Below are 20,964 nucleotides of genomic sequence, written 5' to 3'. Positions count from 1 at the left end.
CCTCTCCCTTTTCTTGAACTGCTTCCTCAGTTTCCATGATATCCCGCTGCACTAGAGATCCTTCCACATCTCTGTTCCATCTTTTGTAAGCTCTCCCACTTCACCCCGGGTTCTGGCATGCCTCCTTTCATTTAACTCTCCATACTTCATCCCTAAACCTTCTCCTTGGTTGCTGTCACTAGGCAAACACCTCCCTGTCTTGATCTCCTGCAATGATACCCACCCCCTGTGAACATACCAGTTTCTACTCTTTTGCTTTCAACAGACTTCCTGCTCAGGGGTATTTAAAAACACTTTTATGGGATGAGTACTTTAAGACAGCTTAACACTTAGGCAACAGTCAATTAAATTCATCTGAGTGAGCACTTTATTTGCAGGAGTCAGTTAACTAATCAACAGATACTTTTGAGACTGCTATTTTAAGAACTAAATAAAATTGTGGGTTGTATCTAAACTTATATGTTTGTTGAACTCTAATAGCACTTGCAATGTAATTTCTTTTAAGTTCCACATATGCCTTCTTAGTCACCATGAAGCTTACAAAATATCCAATATGTGGAGTTATCAATGATCAAGGTTATAAGAATAAAATACACCAACAATGTTTGCATCTTTTACTGATTCTCACATGCATACTCTGATAAACTGTCAAGATTTAAATGGTATAAATGAAAAGCAATTCAAGATTTAGTCTGCTGCAATAGAAGGGATAATTTGAAATAAGTTTATCTGTAAAAACATGGAGGATGTCAAGATTTATAAGCAGGGATCAGTGACATCTCCATTCCACCAGTATCAATGCTATCAAATCATATCACACTGTGTACAAATACTACAGAAGAAATGACAGCCAGTTGAGTTTGTGGCAATTGCTTACTCGAAGTGCCACATCCAACACCACAAACTCACAAAGTTCCAAATCTGCTTTGAGACTAAATGCAGTCCAGAGGCATTGCTGATCATTTTCTCAGTGATTATAATAGTGGTGTTATTAAAACCACCAAATGAAAAATACTCCTCAATCATTTCAGGAAGAACCTGAAAAGTTTATTTTGCTTTCAGAGCATTCCTTAATCACTATTAAGGAAAGACTAGTACAAAAATTCATTTACATTTGCATGACATAGAACGGATGAATGCTATGATTGAAAGCATTTGAAGATGTGTGTCAGTAGTCTTGGGCTGTATCTGCATACATTGCAACTATCATTGTGAAAACAAGCAGCCCAAATATGTGAATTTTGTGGACATGTGTTGTCCATGACTAAATCTACAATATTAAAGTAAGCCAATGTTCCTGTTTGGTGACCATGTATTTTATCCTTCATTATAGTATTGATAATTTTTAAAAAATGATTTCATGAAGATAATCTATATTATCTCATATAGTGTGATCTGTAGTCTCAATTATAATAGGCTTAAGTGTATATTTATATGGACATAGGCCTCTATTGCCTTTCTAACTCCCTAAAGAGGCAAATATATAGTTCAGGGGTCAATATATTACATATAATTACGTGTATAATTACACACAGGGAAACATATGTACATATATGTGCAAATACATATAATTACATAAATTTGCCACATGTAAATCCAATTCTCCCTTACAAATCCTTATAACGTTTTTACCACCATATCTAGAGAATAAGTTGACCTTTAAATTCTTTATGATGTCTTCACATCTTACTAAAGGGGACGCTGCTTTTTCCATATATTTGTTCATAAATATGTAAAACATTTCGCAAAAATGCTGAAACACAATACAATTTGCACATAATGGAAAATTACAACTAAAAATGTGAAACTTTTCAAAAGCTGATCTCATTTTCTTTTGCTACCTTTCTACTTTCTGAGTATGTCTTCCTCCTTCTGAGTATGTCTTTCTGTGAATGTCTCCTCAACTATTTGGAAAATTTCAAGATTGCTTTTACAAAATTTAATATCATAAACAGTAATACTGCTGCAGTATATTTTCTGTCACTTTTGTTCCTTTTCCTAAAACAGAGATTATATTTGAAACTTTATAAATGAAGACAAGATTCCAAGAATAAAATATTTTACTATATTGAACTTTTTCCAAAGCCCATTTGAAAGTCAGAAATTTTTAAACAACTATTCCTTTTGTCCTCAGTGCTAGATGAGTAGCAGTCAATGAAAATGTTTTAGAAACATAATTGAAGCATCACAGTAAAAATCTATAAAAACTATAAAAACATCTTTCTTTTAAAAGTTAAAGATTTTAATCTGTAACTATTATTGACTATGGATCTTTGCTATATATTATCATGTAAATATTTGAAGCATGTTTGAACTTTGACATAAGAGCCCAAAAGTCTACTCCAATCTATTCATGTCTTTAAATAACATGTGTTTTACCTGACTACTCCATTTGGCCTCATTCCGCACTCATTTTCTTCTTTTAGAAAAGTCTCGAGCTACTTTTTTGTTAGGTTCCTTAGGTATCATGAAGAAATTATGTTTATGTAGAAAAGTGGTCTTCTAAGGAGATGAGTACTGAATTTTAGGAGTGATGATTTTTATAACTTACTTTCAAATGTGTTAACCAAAATAAGCACATAGATTTAAAAAAAAAAGGAAAAAACACACATTCATGCACATATATACAGAAGAAATACAGTAAAATGGTACAATAACTACATCTCAATGATATCTACAGATGTATTCATTCATTCTATTATTGTTTCAGCTTTTTTGGTGCTTGAGAATATCATAAAAAGAGGAAAAACAAAATAAAATAAACAAAAAGTTAGTTGTATATACATGATTTTTAAAAGAACTTTTCACTTGTTTCTCCAGAAAGTAAAATAAAACAAAATAAAATACAACAAATGATTTGTAATAGTTGTTTTGTATGTGTCAAAGATGAGAATTTTTTTCATTTTTTCTTTCTACTTTGTTCTAAATTTCAAATTTTCCAAAATTAAAAAAGAAAATTATATCTATATTCAGTTTTAGTCCTTTAGATAAGTTATTTGCTAAAAGTAAAACATATGAAAATACCAGCACTTTTTAAATTTATATGCTCCTCTATATGTGAGATCTCGCCTCTTTAAGTCTCTTTGGAAAAAAAAAGTCACAAATTAACATGCTCAAATTTGATGTTATATTCATAATACCAAAGCATAATATAAGTAGATCTGTACTATCAGATGTCATTATATTTGCTATGGAAATAAAAATGGCTTACAAAAATAAGGGAAGGAATAAGAACCCAATTATCAGATTAGAGAATTTAAATTTTCCTTTTTGGGGGGAAAGCATTTGTTTTTCTTTGCTATTGGTGGAGTTTTATTTGGAGTTTTATTTCAACACCTGAAAATTATGCAAGCATATGACTCGAGTATACTTCTAACCTCAACTTAGAAAATACAGGATTTTTACCTCCCAAGCAGCCAATGAATGAAAGCAGGATCAACTGTTTCCATGGAAACATCATCTTTAATTGCCAAATGCAAGAGTAACTCTTGTCCAGTCTCTGATGAATAGAATGCTTTGTCTTCAGGTAAATCCTTTAATCTGTAAAATATATGTACAAAGAAGTTAGCTTTTAAAAAAGCTGCTTTAAAAAAGCAATTTTGCTCTTTTCGTAAAAACTCTTTATCATTTGGAGACACTGAAAACCCTCAGATAAAACAAATCTGTTTTGATACGAAATAGAGGATGCTTGAAATGTAGATACTTAAAAAACATGTAACTCATAGGTAGATGGAAACGATCTTATAGAATTTGAAATGTTTACCAATACTAAAATATTAAATTTTAATATATTATTAAAACTTTTGCCAGATAATTTCAAGAAAGAAAACATTAACCTAAAATTCTAACTTATTCAATTTTCTCTAACGACAGCATTCTGGCAAAACCAACAGAGTCAAATAAGCAGATAACTTGAAGCACTAATTTTTGCAGTTTCTGAATTCCTAATAAAGCACGCAAATTATAGATAGCATTATCAATGTCCATCTCAGACCTATTTTTTAAGACAACTGCAGAAAGTTCCCAATTACATATGCTGTGTAAAACAGATTTTAAAATGCTAACGGTAGAAAATGTTCAGTCTGAGAACCTTGCAAATGAAACCATTTTCTTTTTTGCTTTCTTTAATTTTCATAAACTTGAATATATTGGTTGAGAGGAAATAATTATGTGAAAGTCTTGTGTCATTTTGAGTGGCCACTTAAAACTAGTTAAGCTGCATGGTTAATGATCAAGTACATGTGATACACACACCTGAATCTCTGGACTCCTAAAATTCAGTTGGTACCACACACGGAATTAATGATTTTAAAGTTTGTTACTTTAGTGAGGAACAGGTACAACTCTCTGATTCAGCAGCTGCTAATGATTGAGCTGTTTTAGTTGTCACTGACCCAAAGAGAGAACTCAGCCTCCTGTAGACAGTGGTTCCCAACAGTGGGTTCCTGACATGTGGCGTATGCAATCAGATATTATGTACATCCCAAATAATAAGAAATCAAATAATAAAAATATGACAACTTAAAAAATATGTACTTAAAATAATATGTTAAGTCATCATTCCTATAATAATGCTCTTGGGTGCCTGCAATCTCATATACACTCTTAGGTAGGATGTAAGAGATGGAATTGTGGCTAGAATGCCTAGGCATCACTCTCTCTAGGTCCACTGGAATCTGAAACAAGTGCAAATACAATTGAGAACTGCTGTTCTAAGAATTGCAGGTTAACAACTTACAATAGTACCATTGATCTTTAACCTTCACTCAATATCCCCACTGCTGCAAACTGCATGTCTCAGTTTGGGTTCCACAACCCAAATAAGACAAAATGAATTCAAGTGCAAGTAATTTACTTGGGAAGCAAAGGACAAAATCAGTCAAGATGGGGAAGTAAGACAGGAAAAGAAAGACAGCCTAGACAGGGTGAAATATAAAGCCTACTAACACCATGGATGACTGGAAGTCCAGTTCCTATAGAACCCAGGCCTAAGAGTCATCCAAGAGTCATCTCTGAGTTATTCTTGCAAAGGGGCAAGGCAGCTGGGGTATTTACACACCAATTCCCATGAGAGTAGTAACTGCCCAGTACTTGTAACCTCCTACTAGGGCAGTAAATAACTACAGAGGTGAGAAAAAGGAAAGAAATGCATATACTAGCTATTAAAAGTGGTGTGTGCACTGAAGTGATGAAGGCAAGAGGATGAGTAGGGCACATGTAGTGTCTGCTACACTGTGCATAGAAAACAGGTTTTTTGAAGTTATTTTTAACAGCATCAGGTCCCAAGTGATTGATGGCCAAAATTATTGAATAATTTAAATATACGAGGGAGAGATACACATTCCACCTCAATCAATCATTATACTGCTCAAGCTTTTCCAGTGGTTGATTTTCCCTGCTTGGACCAAAGGGTCTCAGGTATCTTGCCTTCCTCCTTCTTCTGCTCAATCAATGACATATCCTGTGTCCATAATTAGTTTCAATTACTAATTTAAATGATAACTGAAATCATTCTAGATTAGATTTAATTTATAACTGACAGCCATAGTTTTTTTCTAATCATGCATTTGAGGAAACTGTGGTCCAAAAATCAGGAGAAAGATGAAATACACACAAACATGCATACACATATAGACAGACAGACTGGAAAACCAATAATATTTTAAATTATCAAATAAAATGCAATGTTAAGTAGTCATAAAAGGCATGTGAAACATGAGATATGTTAATTTGATACATATACATGTCTAAGACTCATGAGAAACTAGGAAATGATAGTAACATGCACTAAAGTCTAGGGACAATGGGTAAGACTCGACCACTGCAAAGTCTTGAGGAGTACATTGATTGAATTGGTACTTCCTTCCTCAAAGAAGTTATAGCTATCCAGTACATACACAAAATCTAACTTAGAAAGAATTCGGCAATAACAGAATAACAGACTTAAAAAGAACAGGTAGTTGGGAATTTCAGGAAAGGAAGGGGAAACTCTAGCAAAGAATTGTGCAGTAACCTTGCCATTATCATCCTCATCTTTAATATCAAAAACTATTCAAGTAAATATATGAAGCTCTGCCCTATGTCATTTGGAAAAAAAAAATACATGGTCTGTGTCCTAATACTGTAATGGGAAAAGAGAATATTATAAACTCTTACAAATAAGATAAGGAGTAAATTACTAGATTGATGGATAAAACTCTGAAGGTAGAACCACCATTTACCCATCGCTGGTTTCTCTAATGTTCCAAATACCCTTTCACAGGAGGCTTTCAAGCAATGTTTCTTGCTGAGCTTTAAGAACAATGAATGAGTCACTCGGGAGATTAAATCTTTGCACTGGACATCAAGTGAGTGAAAAGCATTTCTACTGGAACCAAAGGATAAGTCACAGCATGGGATCTGGCCACCATTTGAAAATTACTTCAGGAAAGTGTATAAGAAGGCATAAAAGAAGGTGATTGTTTTCAAAAAACGTTATCTTGCCAACAATCCATTCCCAAGATAACATGTACATTGATTATATTTAAAACATATAAATGTGTTCCAAGATGCTCTAAATTATTTTTGAAAACTCATTCATTCAATAAAAATGTATTGAGTACCTCTCAGGTGCTGGGATTACAATTCTAGAGGGAGGTGGAGGTGATGATGGGATTGTCAGGAGACTGATCATCCCCATACTCATGGAGTGCATCAACTATTGCGAGTGACACCTTGTTTAAATGAGTGTGGGGTATTTATAAATTGCCCACGTGAAAGGTACACACAGTGGAGGGGTAGATGTTTCTGAGACATCTACCTAAATGAAAGCATTCCTCATCAGGAAGGTTAGGGAAAACTTCTCTGAGGAAGTGGGGTACAGAGGAAGAAAAGAAGAGATGACATATGAGGTGTGTGTATGTGCTACAGAGTGAGGGAAGGAAGAAATGTCCCTAGTGTAGACAAGTACTTGGTGTGGATTTATGAGGTGGCAGATAGGCTTGTGAGTAGCTAATGTCTGGACACTACTCCCCCATCAACTACTACTTATCTCCATGCTGTCCCAGGACCCCACCACACCTCTCTGGAGCCAAGCAAAAGGCTCAGCAGAGGGCTTCCAGAATCCCGCTCTAGCCCATGTCACTTTGGATTGATCAGTATGCATGCCCTACTGCTGGTTAAATATTTTAACAATCACCTCTGGGCATAGCAAATAGAATACGCAAAGGCCCTGTGGCTTAGGGGCTCATGGTATGTTCTTGGTCTTGGGTTGCATGAACAGAAAGAAGACTAAAGAGATGAAATACACATGGCAAAGCTCAGCATAGTATGAAATGAGACTGCAGATGTACAGCGGTCCGTCTTGTATGACTGGCTAAGGGTATTAGTCTCAGAATAAAACCCTTGAAAAGTTAACTGCAAGTTTAATCAGGGAGGTGAAATAATCATATTTGAAATAAACATTCAAATTAGAAGTATTATAATCTGTATCTCGCTTAAAAAGATGAAAAGAGAACACATTTTGCAACATACCAATTTTACTCTCACCCACAAATTCATAGAAATTAGAAACTAGAAAACAATAGACAAAGAATTTAAGAGAAAAGATATGCTAATACTCATATAATATTCATTTATATGTACACACATGCATACACTGTATAAAGTTTGAAGATAAAAAGAAATGTCACTCAGGAAGATTTTTTTTTAAATTATGTTGCTTATTTTTAATCAATGTTAAAATAGGACATTGACTTTATAAATAATGAAGGTAATTAATACAATCACAATCTGACTTCTCAGCATTGCCAAGTATCATCATGGAGAGAGGGGACACATTAAAGCTCTCCCCACTTTTGAAATCACAAAGCCAAAATAAATACAAAGGAAGCTACTGAAGCAAGACAAATACAAATCAAAATGTCATCTGCTACAATAAGAATATTCTTCTATTCACAGGAATGTGTTTAAGCCAAAGAAAAAATAGATACCCTTTAGAATTTTCCCTGCTAATAGACATTTGCATTTAAGGGCTAAAGCTTAATATATTCACAACACGTTCTCATGGCAATCTTTAAATAGCCCCCAAATTTAGTGCATATTGACAACTGTACTATCTATTCTTAATGTCAGCTGAGCTAAAAAATGCTAGACCTTGGATTCAAAACCAAAAATGCTCTAAATAGTTGTGCCTGGTTGCTCTAAAAGAAGGAAGAAACCATTTGTGGCTTGTCATATACTTTACAAAACTGCTACTAAGACTGCAGATATCATGAAATATTGATATGTATTTATTATTTTTAATGTATACAGACAACCTTGAATATCATCTTGGCAAATGCTGAGAGTTACATTTCTTTATGTGGAGAAAGTTTAGGTGTGAGAATGATTTGGCAACATTTCTTTCAGATAACATGTACCTAACAAGCATTTTCTTTCTCAGAGAGAAAAACCCTACAGCAATTTTAACCATAAGGATTGCTTAGTACACCACCCTCTCTTGCATCCACAAAAAGTCATCTCCAATTTTGATACTTTAGAAACGAATTATATTTATAAATATATATTATTCCTAACCTTCACAAAAAAATTGAGCAGGTTAAAGACATTTATTATAGTAAAATATTCAATTACTAATGGACAAATGTTTGATACCTATGGGTGTTGTATTGTGAATCTTCTAGAACTTACATTAACTCACTCTCATGGTATGCAACCACTGTAGCATGGTAGTCAACTAGTTAATGAGTATACTGACTTGTTGAGACTGTGTATCCTGCCAGATCAGAAATCATGCATCACATAACCGATTTGTTCATTCATAATCACTCACTCATTCACTCATCTACAAGCTTCACATCTTCCAGAGATGTAGTTCATCCATTCTGCATGCTGACCTTGCCTCCCTCCTGCTGAAAACTGGCCAGATAGGTGATAAAAGTTACATGAACTCTGGGCTCCAAATCCAAAATTCTTACCCAGCTCACCCATCTTTCCTGCACTTCACAAGTGTTCAGCAGCAAAGAGGGAAGAATATAATGTGCCCAGTTTGATGTTACCTTCCATACCCGCAGTTCTGTGTTGACAGCAGAACAATGGACAAATAGGGTGAATGCCAGCTGGAAGTCATTCCGTGCTCCCGTGGACACCTACAGCGCTTTATATTCTCTTCCTTGACCCTTGACACTTGCAACACCTTCTATTGCATTATTTAGATCATGGCTTCTCTCTCCTACTAGACGATAATCTTCAAAAAACAGTGATTTATATATAACCTTTCGTATGTTAAGGTCCCTTTTAGAATCGGCCAAATCTATGAACGCATCTATCTCTGTAGTCCAAATGCGCATAGACAGACATAAGCTAACTTGTGTGTACTCCATGCTTTATTGCACCGAAAAATAATTTCTTTTACAAAGAATCATATGTATGTATGTGTATACCTATATAGATATGTGTGTTCATGTGTGTATATTCAAAAATTTATTTCTTGTTTATTTTCCATGCATAAATTAATGAAAATTTTATGACAATGGAAAAAATCTAAACTATACAAATTGAAGAGAAGGAAAATCCTGTTCAAAGAAACAAATATTCCTGGGGTTACTGTTGAAAAACTTGACAAACAAGTTTAAATTATGACATTGTTTTTTATATGGTGAGGCATATTATCTCTGACATTCTGTTAATTTTTGCTTCTGGTCTTCCAGCAATGAGTGGACATAAGTAGTAGCAAAGAGAATCGGAGCTCTTGTTGTATGTACATTGCAGTAGATGGGGCGGCAATACAAAAATAGTGCCAGAACGTTCTGAGATGCTATGTGTTGGTTTCAGAGCTTCTTTCAATTTGTCCTCAACTCAGAGAGATCTCCTCTGGCAAGACCAACATCGCTGATGCTATGCCAGAAAAAAATTACAAAGCTGTTTTTCAATTGGTTCCACTAGTTTCAACCAAGTGCAAGCTAAAGGGACAAGACACAGTTACCTAATCATGCCAACCGATATGCTTCAAAATATTAGACAACATGTCAACACATTTTAAGTATACTTGACAAAGGGTTTGCTTCAATGTTCTTGCTTTGCTTTAAACTTCAAATTACTTGGCCAGTTCCAGGTCACACTGCTTTACAAGCCTCTCCGCAATTATGGATGACTATTTGTACTTGACATGCGATAATGTCGCTTGTTGCATGTTTCAAGACAAGACTTTTGTTTAAGAGCGAGTCCGAGTTTCAACAGTGTTGCAGGATTTTGAAAGCAAGTCTTCATCCCTGACGGTTCGAGAACAGCACTGTCTAATGTTTTTCCAAGGTTCCAAGGTAGCCAAATCTAAGGTGCTTTTTTGGAACATTTTTTAAGTGTCATATTTTCCCTAAAAATAACCTTTACACATAAAAGGAACTTAGACTTAAGGATCTTACTACACGTAATGATGAAAGGAAAACTAAATGATAAGCAACTTCTATGATATATTATTTTGCATGACATCTTCCAAGTTAAACACGAAACATAATGAACAAAGACAAATTTAAATAATTATAAAGGGTATGCAGATTTTCCTTCCCTTTGATTCAACGGGAAATGATTCCAGACCTCCTTGTATGATAATGAAGAATGTACCTTTCCGAAGTCTACATAATAACATTCCTTGCCACCATATATTTACTTAGGATTTAAAAATAGCTTAATAACATAATATAATATAAATGTTTTCCTGCAGGGACAATTTTGCAACACCAGGAAGGAAACGAAACAGTAATGTAATAATCACTAACTTTTATGGAGTGCCCATTATGTGCCAGGAACTGCTCTAAGTGCTTCCTATATATTAACCCACTATAATCCTAACAACCACTTATGGGGATCTTTCTGTTATCACCCCCATTTTTCAGATAAAGAAATAGAGACACAAGTGGGTGAACAAATCCGTCAAAGAGAAATAAAGATAGAAACTGTGTACTTACAACGTATTTTCCCCATGCAATAGATACCAAATGGAATGCTTAAGTAATCAGATCATTAGAGAGCCATAAAGTATAACCTGATATTTTATATATTTTTAAAGGTCTGTATTAATACAACTGGCAATTGAAAATTTAATGTCAGTTACTTCTTCCGTAAAGGGAAAGGACTTGACTATTAACATAAAAACTCCATGGCTTGATTTCAAGCATATGCACTGCGGTAATGCACCATCACTGCAATAGGCATGAATGTAGAAGAATGCAGCAACTCTCTCTGGGATTAAATGAAAACACTTCAAAGACACAGTAAACCACAAACATAAGGTGCAAAATACCATGTGCAAAAGAAATATGGGTTTTTTTTGTCTCCATATTTGCTGTATATAGTGTATATACAGCATATATATTTGTAACTATACAAAATAGTTCTTGAATGGCATAAGAGACCTGTTAAAAGCAGTTATTTCTGGGGAGGAAAACTGTGGGGTCAGGAATAGAGAACAGAAAGATACAAATGTTCACTATACAGTCTCTCAAAAATTTTAAATATTCTTCAGTGTACATATATCTATTATCCAAAGCATTACTAAACTTTTACAATGGATTAACAATAGAAAAGGAATATACCTTCCAGGTTAAAATATTTCAAACAATACAGAGCTCAACACGTGGCACTGAAATTCTCTTTGCATAGTCGCCACCTCAGCTGCCTGAGTCATGTGTTCTTTAGAAACTCTTTACAAACTGGAATACATGGTGGTAACTCTAAGAATCAATTTTGTTTTAGCCTGACATGTATGTAGGCGCCATAAATGCGATTTTAGAATTAAAATGTCTTCATATAGTTATCAAAATAATTTACTTATTATTTAAGTGGTTCCCCAGTCTCATTCTGAAGGTTTTCTGAAACTACTGAGAGGTTACCACTAAGGATAATGTCCCAGTTATCTGCCACAAAAATCTGTAAAATCATTTATTACACTAGTGTTCATAGTGGTATAAATTATGAAATGAAACATTTTTAAAAAAGAAAAAAAAATTATTCCTAAAATGATAAAATGTGAAAAATCTGTAAACAATATTTTTGTGAGAGTTGAGTAGAAAAGGGTAAATGAAATGAAAAGTACAAAGAGAATGTTTTGGCTGAAATAGAGTTTCAACATTGAGTTCTAACTGTGCACACCAGCCCAGACCATTCTGTTCCCCACCTCATGATCACGGAAGGAGAGTGATCTTGGGGAAAAACTCAAATTCACTGCGTGCCTGCAGCATGTCAAGTATAAGCACAGAAAAAGAATATTTTAAAATAAATTTGTGTCTTCAAGGCATTTATACTCTCAAGTAGCACACTGACCATAAATATAATTAATTATACTACATTTTAATAAGAGATTCTAGACTGGAAGACAGAGGTCTGTAACAGGATGCTCATGCAAAGTTTCCTGGACCACCAAGACTCAGCAGGTATGACATCCCAAAGGGAGGTGCCAGAAAGAAGTGCAAACATTTAAGGGAGATCCTGCAAAACCATTTGTCTGGTTCTCACGGCTCACTCACATCAGAGTTGTCCAGAGACTAAGCAGAAGATTTGAGAGAGGGGTGTCTTTGGAAAGAACTCTTCCTCACAGAGAGGAAGGCGGGTACTCCTTTTAAGCTGTACTTTAAGGTTACACATCAAGGAGACCACAGAGAGCTGCCTTTGGAGGGATGCAGTGGTCTGGGATGATACAACTAAATGAGAATGAGAGCACGCTGGAGCCAAACAGAGGGTTGCAACTGGGGAAGGAAAAGGATTCTGAGAGATGTTAGGGGCACAGAATGCAGGACATTTCCTGAGGAATATGGTTATTATACATCCTGAGCAGGAGAACCTCCTTCTGGGGAAAGAGATCTCACAGAGGAAAGCCAGGGTATCTCTGGACTTGTGGGGGCTGAGAAAGAAGGAAGTGGCTAGCTGGGGCGGGGAAGAGGGAGAGTGCAGCACTACATTCAGGGAACTGAGGGGGAAATATCCCCAGTGTTTTGGAATCTCAAGTGAACCCATGAAAGAACCACTGGAAGAAAATGCCAGTTCTGCACTTCTACCAAGTCCAAAGTGACATGACCACTAAGCCACTAAAACGGGATCCATCAAGTTGAACTTGCTGGTCTCCTTTCTTCTCTTCTGGGCAAAATACTTAGCAGAATTGGAATTACCGAGTTAGGGGGAAGCAGTGCAGGTGAACTAGGTGAGAAAAGAAGCCAAAACATTATCTCTTTAACTGCAGACCTTCCCTCCGCACCAACTTAGCACCAGGGAGGGAGATGAGTTTTCCCTTTAAATCAAGTTTTACCTTGTAACTATTGCATAAGACAGGATGTTGTAATTTTTTTGCTTGAAACTGTATTTCTTACCCAAGCATTGTCAGAAGTGGAGTGGGTGGGGCTACCTGAGTTTTCATCTGCCGCAGGAAAGGAGCTAAGAGAAGAACTCCCATAAGGGGCAGGTAAGACTAGAAAGCTGACTTAGGGTTACATCTCATGAGTGGTGCTTCTCTTCTTCCATGTACAGTTATAGACAGGAAGTACAACCAACGTTTAGAAAATGGGGAACATCACAGTGCCATCCTAAAATAGGGAGCATCTGAGGTAATTCTTAGAGAAAAAGGTCAGCTTACCTAGGAGACAAGGAAAGAGATAAGTACGGGGACACAGAACAGTGGAAAAATCTAGGCCAGATAGGTAATTCATGAGAGTGAGAGAGATGACTCAGGGAAAGCCCAGAAAGCACTGGGCTGAGGGAGAAGGCTGGAGAAGCCCAGTGGTTAAGGGTGTGAGCAGAGGAATATAAGCTCCCTACTGAAGAAAATAAAAGGAACATTCTGAGGGGCCCAGTGTGACTCACGTGTGAACTGTGTTAGGAAAGCTAAGGGTGCAGTGTTCAGTTCTGCAAGAGACTGACAACATTCAAACAGACAGATGTCCTGGGGCTGGGAGTGGAATGGGGCATAACTGCAAACGGGCATGAGGGTTCCTTCTAGTGTGATGGAAACATTCCAAAACAGGATGTGGTGATGGTCGACCATCACAGTTACTAAAATGCACTGAATTGTGCACCAATAAGAGTGAATTTAATGGTATGTAAAGTTTACCTCAATAAATTTTTCAAGTCATAAAGAAACAGAAAAAAACAGGAGACAGGAGGAGGGAGAAATAAAGAGAGGGAGAGAGGAAAGAGGAAGGAATGAAGGAGAGAAAATTAATTTGCTAAATAAATGCTTTCCGTGATGTTATCAAGCCCAGATTCAGTGGAGTCTTTGGGAAGGATCAGCCACATAGTGGTGGGCAGATACATGAATAATGAGTGAGGAACCGGAAACAGAAAGAATCAGCTATTCTTTTAATAAGTGAGAATGAGAGAAATGGGACCATGGCTAGAGATGGGTACAGGGTAAAGAGAGTGCCATGATGAATGGTTTTAAGTTGGAAAATTCCTGAGCGTACAGTAGACCCCCTTATCTGTGGGGCATACATTCCAAGACCCCCTGATGGATGCCTGAAACTGCAGATAGTACCAAGCTGTATGTATACTTTATTCTTTCCTATATATACATACCTATGACAAAGTTTAATTTAGAAATAAGACAGAGATGAACAAAATAATAATAAAATAGAACAATTATAGAAACACACTGTAATAAAAATAAACCAAGGGTGATTTGAACACAACACTGCAATATGGCAACTGTCAACCTGATCATTGAGATGACGCCTAAGTGACTCACAGGTGGGGAGCATCCCACAGCGTGGGTCCCCTGGACAAAGAGAGGATTTAATTCCTCAGCCAGGAAAGAGCAGGATGCTGTGAGATTTCATCACACTGAATGGCATGCAATCTAAATCTTATGAATTGTTCATTTCTGGAATTTTCCATTTAATATTTTTGGACTGCAGTTGATGTTGGGTAACTGAAACCACAGAAAATGAAACCTTAGATAAGGGGGGACTACTGTATTCATAAAGTGAGAAGGAAAATTCAAAGTAGAAGAAGAAAAAGGTCTGATTTTTCTAGAGGGAAGAGTCTTCTTGGGATTAACTTGCATGGTAGTGATTCCACCCTAGCCAAAATCACATGAGCAAGGTCAAAAGTATGCTGAATAGGAAAGAGAAGTAATGAAACCTATCCCATGGCCAAAACAGAAAAGCTGACTCTGGGATGGAGGCATTTTCTGGAAAACCATGAGGCTTGTCTCCGAGGCTCCTTATCAGTGTCTCCAAGAGGTCACAGAAATGATGATGCCTGGCCAGTGCCAGATGCTCAGCGTGTCCTATGTGCCTGTGGTTGTATTTTCATATTCATAGGTAAATTAATTTAGAAACCATAGCTTGATTTTACAGAGTTACATCATTTTGAGGAGCTCTGGAAACCAACTGTGTACTACCACCACACTTCCTTCTCTTAACTCTGAAACTACTCAGGGAGCTCTCTTAGGCTAAACATACAAGCAAACATGCTCACAGCACTCAGATACATTTAGGAACACTAATAACTAAATATAATACTAATGCAGCACTTCAGAGAATCACTTTACTCTCCAAGATATCCAAACCACAATTTTGGCACTATGGGTGGTAAGTAGATAATAATGCCAAACACTCAAATTGAACATGTGCCAGGCAATACTCTGCTTTTATAAATATGCACACATGTACCACCACCCCCATGTTACAGACGAGATAACTGAGGTAGAAATACGTTAACCAACATTCCCAATTTCATACAGATGACCCTGCCTGAATCTAGTATTTCCTAGTCAATACCTGGGTATTATTATTTAATTTAATCTATTTCTGGTTTACCCTAAGGCTTGGAAAGAAAGTGGTTCTCTGAAGCTTTGTATTTTTGTTCAAAGCCTAGAGAGGTATAAATGCAAGGTGACGTAATATTTTTGAGCTCTAGTACAGAGATTCTCCATTGAGAGTGACCTGGGCTCCCAGCAGACACTCAACAATATCTGAGGATGTTTTGGGGAGCCACTTTCTGGGGAGGGATACAGATGAGCTACTGGCACCTAGGGATTAGGGTTTAGTGATACCACTAAATACTCTGCTATACATACCACAGGAAAGCCACCCACTGCAAACAATTATTCAGCCCAAATGACAATCATGTCAAGGTGAGAAACCCAACTTCAGAGCAGCTTAGCATCATCAGAAGACTGGAGAATCAGATTCCACCCAGCCTGGCTACTTTCTGTTCACGACTTTACCAAAGAAAGGTCACACTTCATCTTTCACATGTCCTGGTCCCATACAACCAGGAGTCTTGTGGGAAAACAGGATCTAAGAGCTTGGTGGACCCACTGTTTAAAACTGACCTTTTTACCATATGAAATTCCAAACAAAAGTAAACAGAATAGCATGAGCCCCTTATGCCCATCACCCAACTTAAAAAAAAGTCAATATTCTGCTATTCTTGTTTTGTCTACAGCTCCATTCACCTCTCATATCCCCGCTTTATTATTTTTTTCATGATTTGCACGCAGATTTTATGTAATTTGCATACATCAAAATGTAAAAATCTTATCTGTACCATTTTTTAAACATGGAATCTCAAAGAACTATTTTTATTGTAAAATACAGCAAAGATCTTTCCATTTTATGTTAAGCTTCTAAGTCAGTGTTTTTCAAACTGTAAGTTGTGTTTAAGATGTTGTATGTAGAGCTTTAGTTTGTTTTAAACAAATGAAGTAGAATAGAACAGGAACTATTCAGATATACTGAATTTAATGAGTTAGCACTGCTTTGTAAAATGATGCTATAGAAGTGCAATGTACTGTAAGTATTGAGCCCTAAAATAACTTGTGTTTCTTACTAAGAGAACATTTTTAAATGTATAAGAGGCAGAATGACTTACAGTTAAGTATGATATATACATATGCAGTCTTGGGCAAGTTATTAAATTGGTGCAAAAGTAATTGCGGTAATGGCAAAAACCGCAATTACTTCTGCACCAACCTAAATATTTAAACCTCTTTAGACTTCAAATTTTACAACTGTAAAATGGGAATGGTGTACACATAAATTGGTTTGTTATAAGAATTAAGTAAGACTGTGATTATATGTTGAGCTGGCATTTGAGTTGTGATGGTTACTGCTATGATTCAAAAAAATGAAATATAATTGACACCTTGTCTGGAGATAAATCAAAGTCTTAAATAAAGCATGGACTCAAACCTAGGTCTCCAACTCATTTTGAAGAGACAAACACTGCTCCTGGGCTGCTTACATCTTTTTTTTTAAACACCTGTTCAGCCTGTGTTTTTAAAATTTGCTTTATCACAACAAATTGAGTGATTTTGACACCTTTTGGAAATGCTAATCATGGCTATGAATAGTTATCTGCTTCGAATTCACACCTATTAGGGGCTGTATCTAGGTGTGTAAAACATTCACTCTATCAACACAGAAGTGTAAATCTAAATTGGGGCAAACTGTGATAGCAGCTTGAATTTATAAACACAGTTATCAACTTCAGCTGAGGAAAGATGGGAGAAGTACTCCCAAACTCATGCAGCAACAAGCCACCATTTGTTTTTATACAAATAGCAATGATTCAAGATGACAGCATAAAACACAATGGGTGGGAGAGAGAGGGAAAGACACAAACTGACTGCCTGTATGGAATGATCTGCAGATACAACCGAGTCTGATAGGCCAGATACAAAAGCATATGGAGGGTGGAGACTGAGAACAGGAGTGTGTGAGTGTGTGACAACCCCTCGAGGGCTGTCAATGCAATACAATGCGAGCCTGGGGCTGCCAGACAGCCTGATTGTGAACTGCCAGACAGACTGTGAACTCTTTGTTTCAGAAGACCCTGGACTTCCAGAGTTTTCTAATGAGACTTCCCGGTTTTTATTTTTGTAATATATTTTTTGATCTCCCAAATTTTAACCTTAGCAAGCCACGTTTTGAAGTCAAAAATCACAACTTCGACACATTCGTGCCGACCAAACCAAATATATCTGCAACTCAGCTGCAGCCTATCTTGAAACCTCTAACCAAAATTCTAAACACTAAAATTCTAAACACTAGGGTTGCTCACTCCATTGCTCCAGAAGAAATATGCAACACTATGTATTAGACACAATTCAATATTTTCCTCTATTCAGGAATGAAATTTTTAAAAATTTGTCTTACTCTTTTTACTGAAGAAAGTGGGACATTGAGAGACAGGACACATCTCTTTCACTTTTCAGAAAAAGACATCTCTATCATGTAAGAAGGTATTACATCTTATTATATTTTATTCATTTTACTCACAGAGATGGTCCTCATTCATCCCTGAATGAGCTCCTGTGTAAGAACCAAAACTTTGCAACAAATGTTCAGAGGGTACTGGACTGTGCCAGATTGGAGATCTCCTCAGCCCTGTGTCAACAGGATGCCTTAGTACCTCAGTGCACCATACAGATATTAACCTTTTCTAAGTGTACCATATACTAAATATTAGGAAGGCATTTGTAACTACTAGCAGGAAAAGTTTGAGGACCTTAATGAAAACACTAAAGTGAAACTGAGAGTTGACATATTTCAGATCACACAATAGTAATCAATGTGGTTTCATTTCCCCCACTTCCCAAGACTGATTTAGGAGATGAAATTGAATTTATTAAAAAGCAACAGCAGAGATCCAACTCTGAATACCAGACCAGTGTTGTTTCTTTGGTATCTAGAACTCTGCCTAGACAAAGACATTTGTGATAAATATGCTCCTGGAATGAACTTTGTAATTTCTGTTTTGTACAGAGCATGGACTCTACTTACTTCCTGCTTCTTTAGACCCTCCAAAAAGGTACCATCATGTGGACATTTGGAGACATTTTATTTTGTAGGAGCAGAACAAGTTCCCTTCACCCAGCCTATTATTTCAGAGTAACAAAAACAAGTGGAAGTTTTCACAAACACATATTCTAATTTTCTCAACGTACTTAGAATCTGAGGATTTAAAGAACCAGGTAGACCTTATAAATTACAGCAGAGTGCCAGAAGGGTGGTGGAACTGAGCTGCCAGGTGCCTACCCACTCACTAAAGAGGGACAGCTGCTTCTCCATTTTAGACAATAATTGCAAACCTGTCATCTTATCATTTAAACACACACACACACACACACACACACAGCTGGCCTAACAAAACTTGCCTCTAGACAAGATGTGTCCTGAGACCAGGAGTTTGAGGCCTCTGAATATATACTCTTATGGAGGAGGAACAATAGTGCAAATATTAACAACAAGAAACTATGAAAAGATTCCTCTTCAAATAAAGATACGCTCTGCCGTGCTCACTTTCCACCTAGCTATTTCCACATGCATCCTCACTGAGTACCCAAAGGCTATCATGGTGCCCAGGCCATAGCAGACACTCAAAACAATATGTGTTGAATTAATGAACGTCAGATTTAGGGAAGTAGTTGCCATGCTTGGCTCCGTATCAGACCATGTGGGAGAACTATGTAAAAACACAGATCTCCTGGTCCACTGAATCATAATTTCCAGGCACCAGGCCCAGAATTTGTATTTTTAAAAAACTTTCCAAAGTAATTCTGCTGCAGGGTTGTCAATGTATTTGGGAACCACTAGCTAGGACACAAGGAGCTTCCAAATTCCAGTCCTAACTGTCAGTAACAAGACTCAGTGGTATCTTTGCCTCGGTGGTTGTTTTACCATTTTAACTTGGTTTTATTTTCCCTGAAATCTCCCCCCTTTTGCTAGCTCTGTGACTCCTTGCAGCAGGGAAGACAGAAGAAGGATGGAACAAAATTTCATGTTGTTCCCCAAATGAGCTGCTTTCTGAAAGCACAAGTAGTTTCCAAAAAATCACTGAGAATATTCAACAAAAGCCTCAGCAAGAAATACATTAACAGAGAAGGGAGAATTTCCTTTAAGACCAATATTTCTCAGAGATGGAGGGATGGAGGTCTACAGGTGAACGGCAAAACTGAAGAGAAGAATGGTAACCCAGAGCCCCCAAGGAGATGGATCTACAAGAGATTCTAAGACCCACAAACAGAGAAGGACAGCCTGAGGGGAAGGGACAGTGGATAGAGACAACCTAGATTGATGGATGATTGAATGACCCATGGTCCATCCTTCTAAGTCTTGCTCATCACACATTTCATAATTCATAAGCTCTGCAATGACTCAGAAATGTGACGGGACACCTGGGGAAGCAGGATGAGAGTTTGCCCACAAAAAAAAAAAAAAAGAAAAAAAAAAAAAGCTGAGTTATAGAAATACAGAAGGTACCATTTCTTGTGTCATCTGAGCTGATGGGTTGCAAATGAGATCCCTAACACCCAACTACAGTGAGGTTTTTTATATAAACTTGGGGTGGGGGTTGATACTTAGTTGACAGGATTTTGTGCAGATTAATTAGTAACTGTTTGTGAAACACTTTGTTGGGTGCAGTAAGAATGTTCTTTATTTTGGTTACATAATCTACTAATTTTACAGTTTTAAAGCAGAGTGATCAAGGTTTTATCACAAGCTAAGAAAGCCGAGAACACTGAAAATTCTCTCCCTGTGTATGCCTCCTGAGCCCAATTATTTGCAGGGTCAGAGATCTATTATTTTACTTAGCAAGACGGGTGCTTTGAGACATATTTTCAAGGAACAACAAAAAGGATGGATTGCAATTTATCCTACTAAAATCTTTCTGTTTAATGTTCATTTTGGAGATGCTCTATTTTATTGGAGCAGGTGTATTTGAATAGATAAAGGTTATCATTTAAGCATTTTGAAAACATACATACTTTATGATATCAAGGATACAAAGGATGTGTGGACATCCAGGCCTTTGGTAGGTGGTGTTTTTCTCTGAAATAAGCTTCCCTGAGGCAGTATTGGAGGACAGAAATCAAAAACAAAGCTGCTGTTTTTATAGAGACTCATAACTGAAAGCCAAGAAACTGCTGAAGATCTGCATAGCCACAACCCAACCCTTGCATTCACCAGATTCCAGGTTGATATTTAGCCCAGG

At 36.7% G+C, this 20,964-nt stretch overlaps 1 protein-coding gene across 2 annotated transcripts in view; it reads right to left on the bottom strand.

Annotated features, from left to right (window-relative positions):
• Positions 1-20,964, bottom strand: part of CNTN3 (contactin 3) — a 339,179-nt gene that overhangs the window by 247,765 nt on the left and 70,450 nt on the right. For both annotated transcript variants that reach the window (XM_025377841.1, XM_025377842.1), the window contains one exon: positions 3,406-3,540. In XM_025377841.1, the coding sequence (XP_025233626.1) occupies positions 3,406-3,460 (55 nt within the window). In that variant the 5' untranslated portion in view covers positions 3,461-3,540. The remainder of the gene's footprint in view (positions 1-3,405; positions 3,541-20,964) is intronic.

This window comes from Theropithecus gelada, chromosome 2, assembly GCF_003255815.1.
Source record: "Theropithecus gelada isolate Dixy chromosome 2, Tgel_1.0, whole genome shotgun sequence".
In the NCBI taxonomy this organism is placed as follows: domain Eukaryota; kingdom Metazoa; phylum Chordata; class Mammalia; order Primates; family Cercopithecidae; genus Theropithecus; species Theropithecus gelada.
Note: the sequence above shows the minus strand (reverse complement) of the source record. Positions and strands in the feature narration are given on the sequence as shown.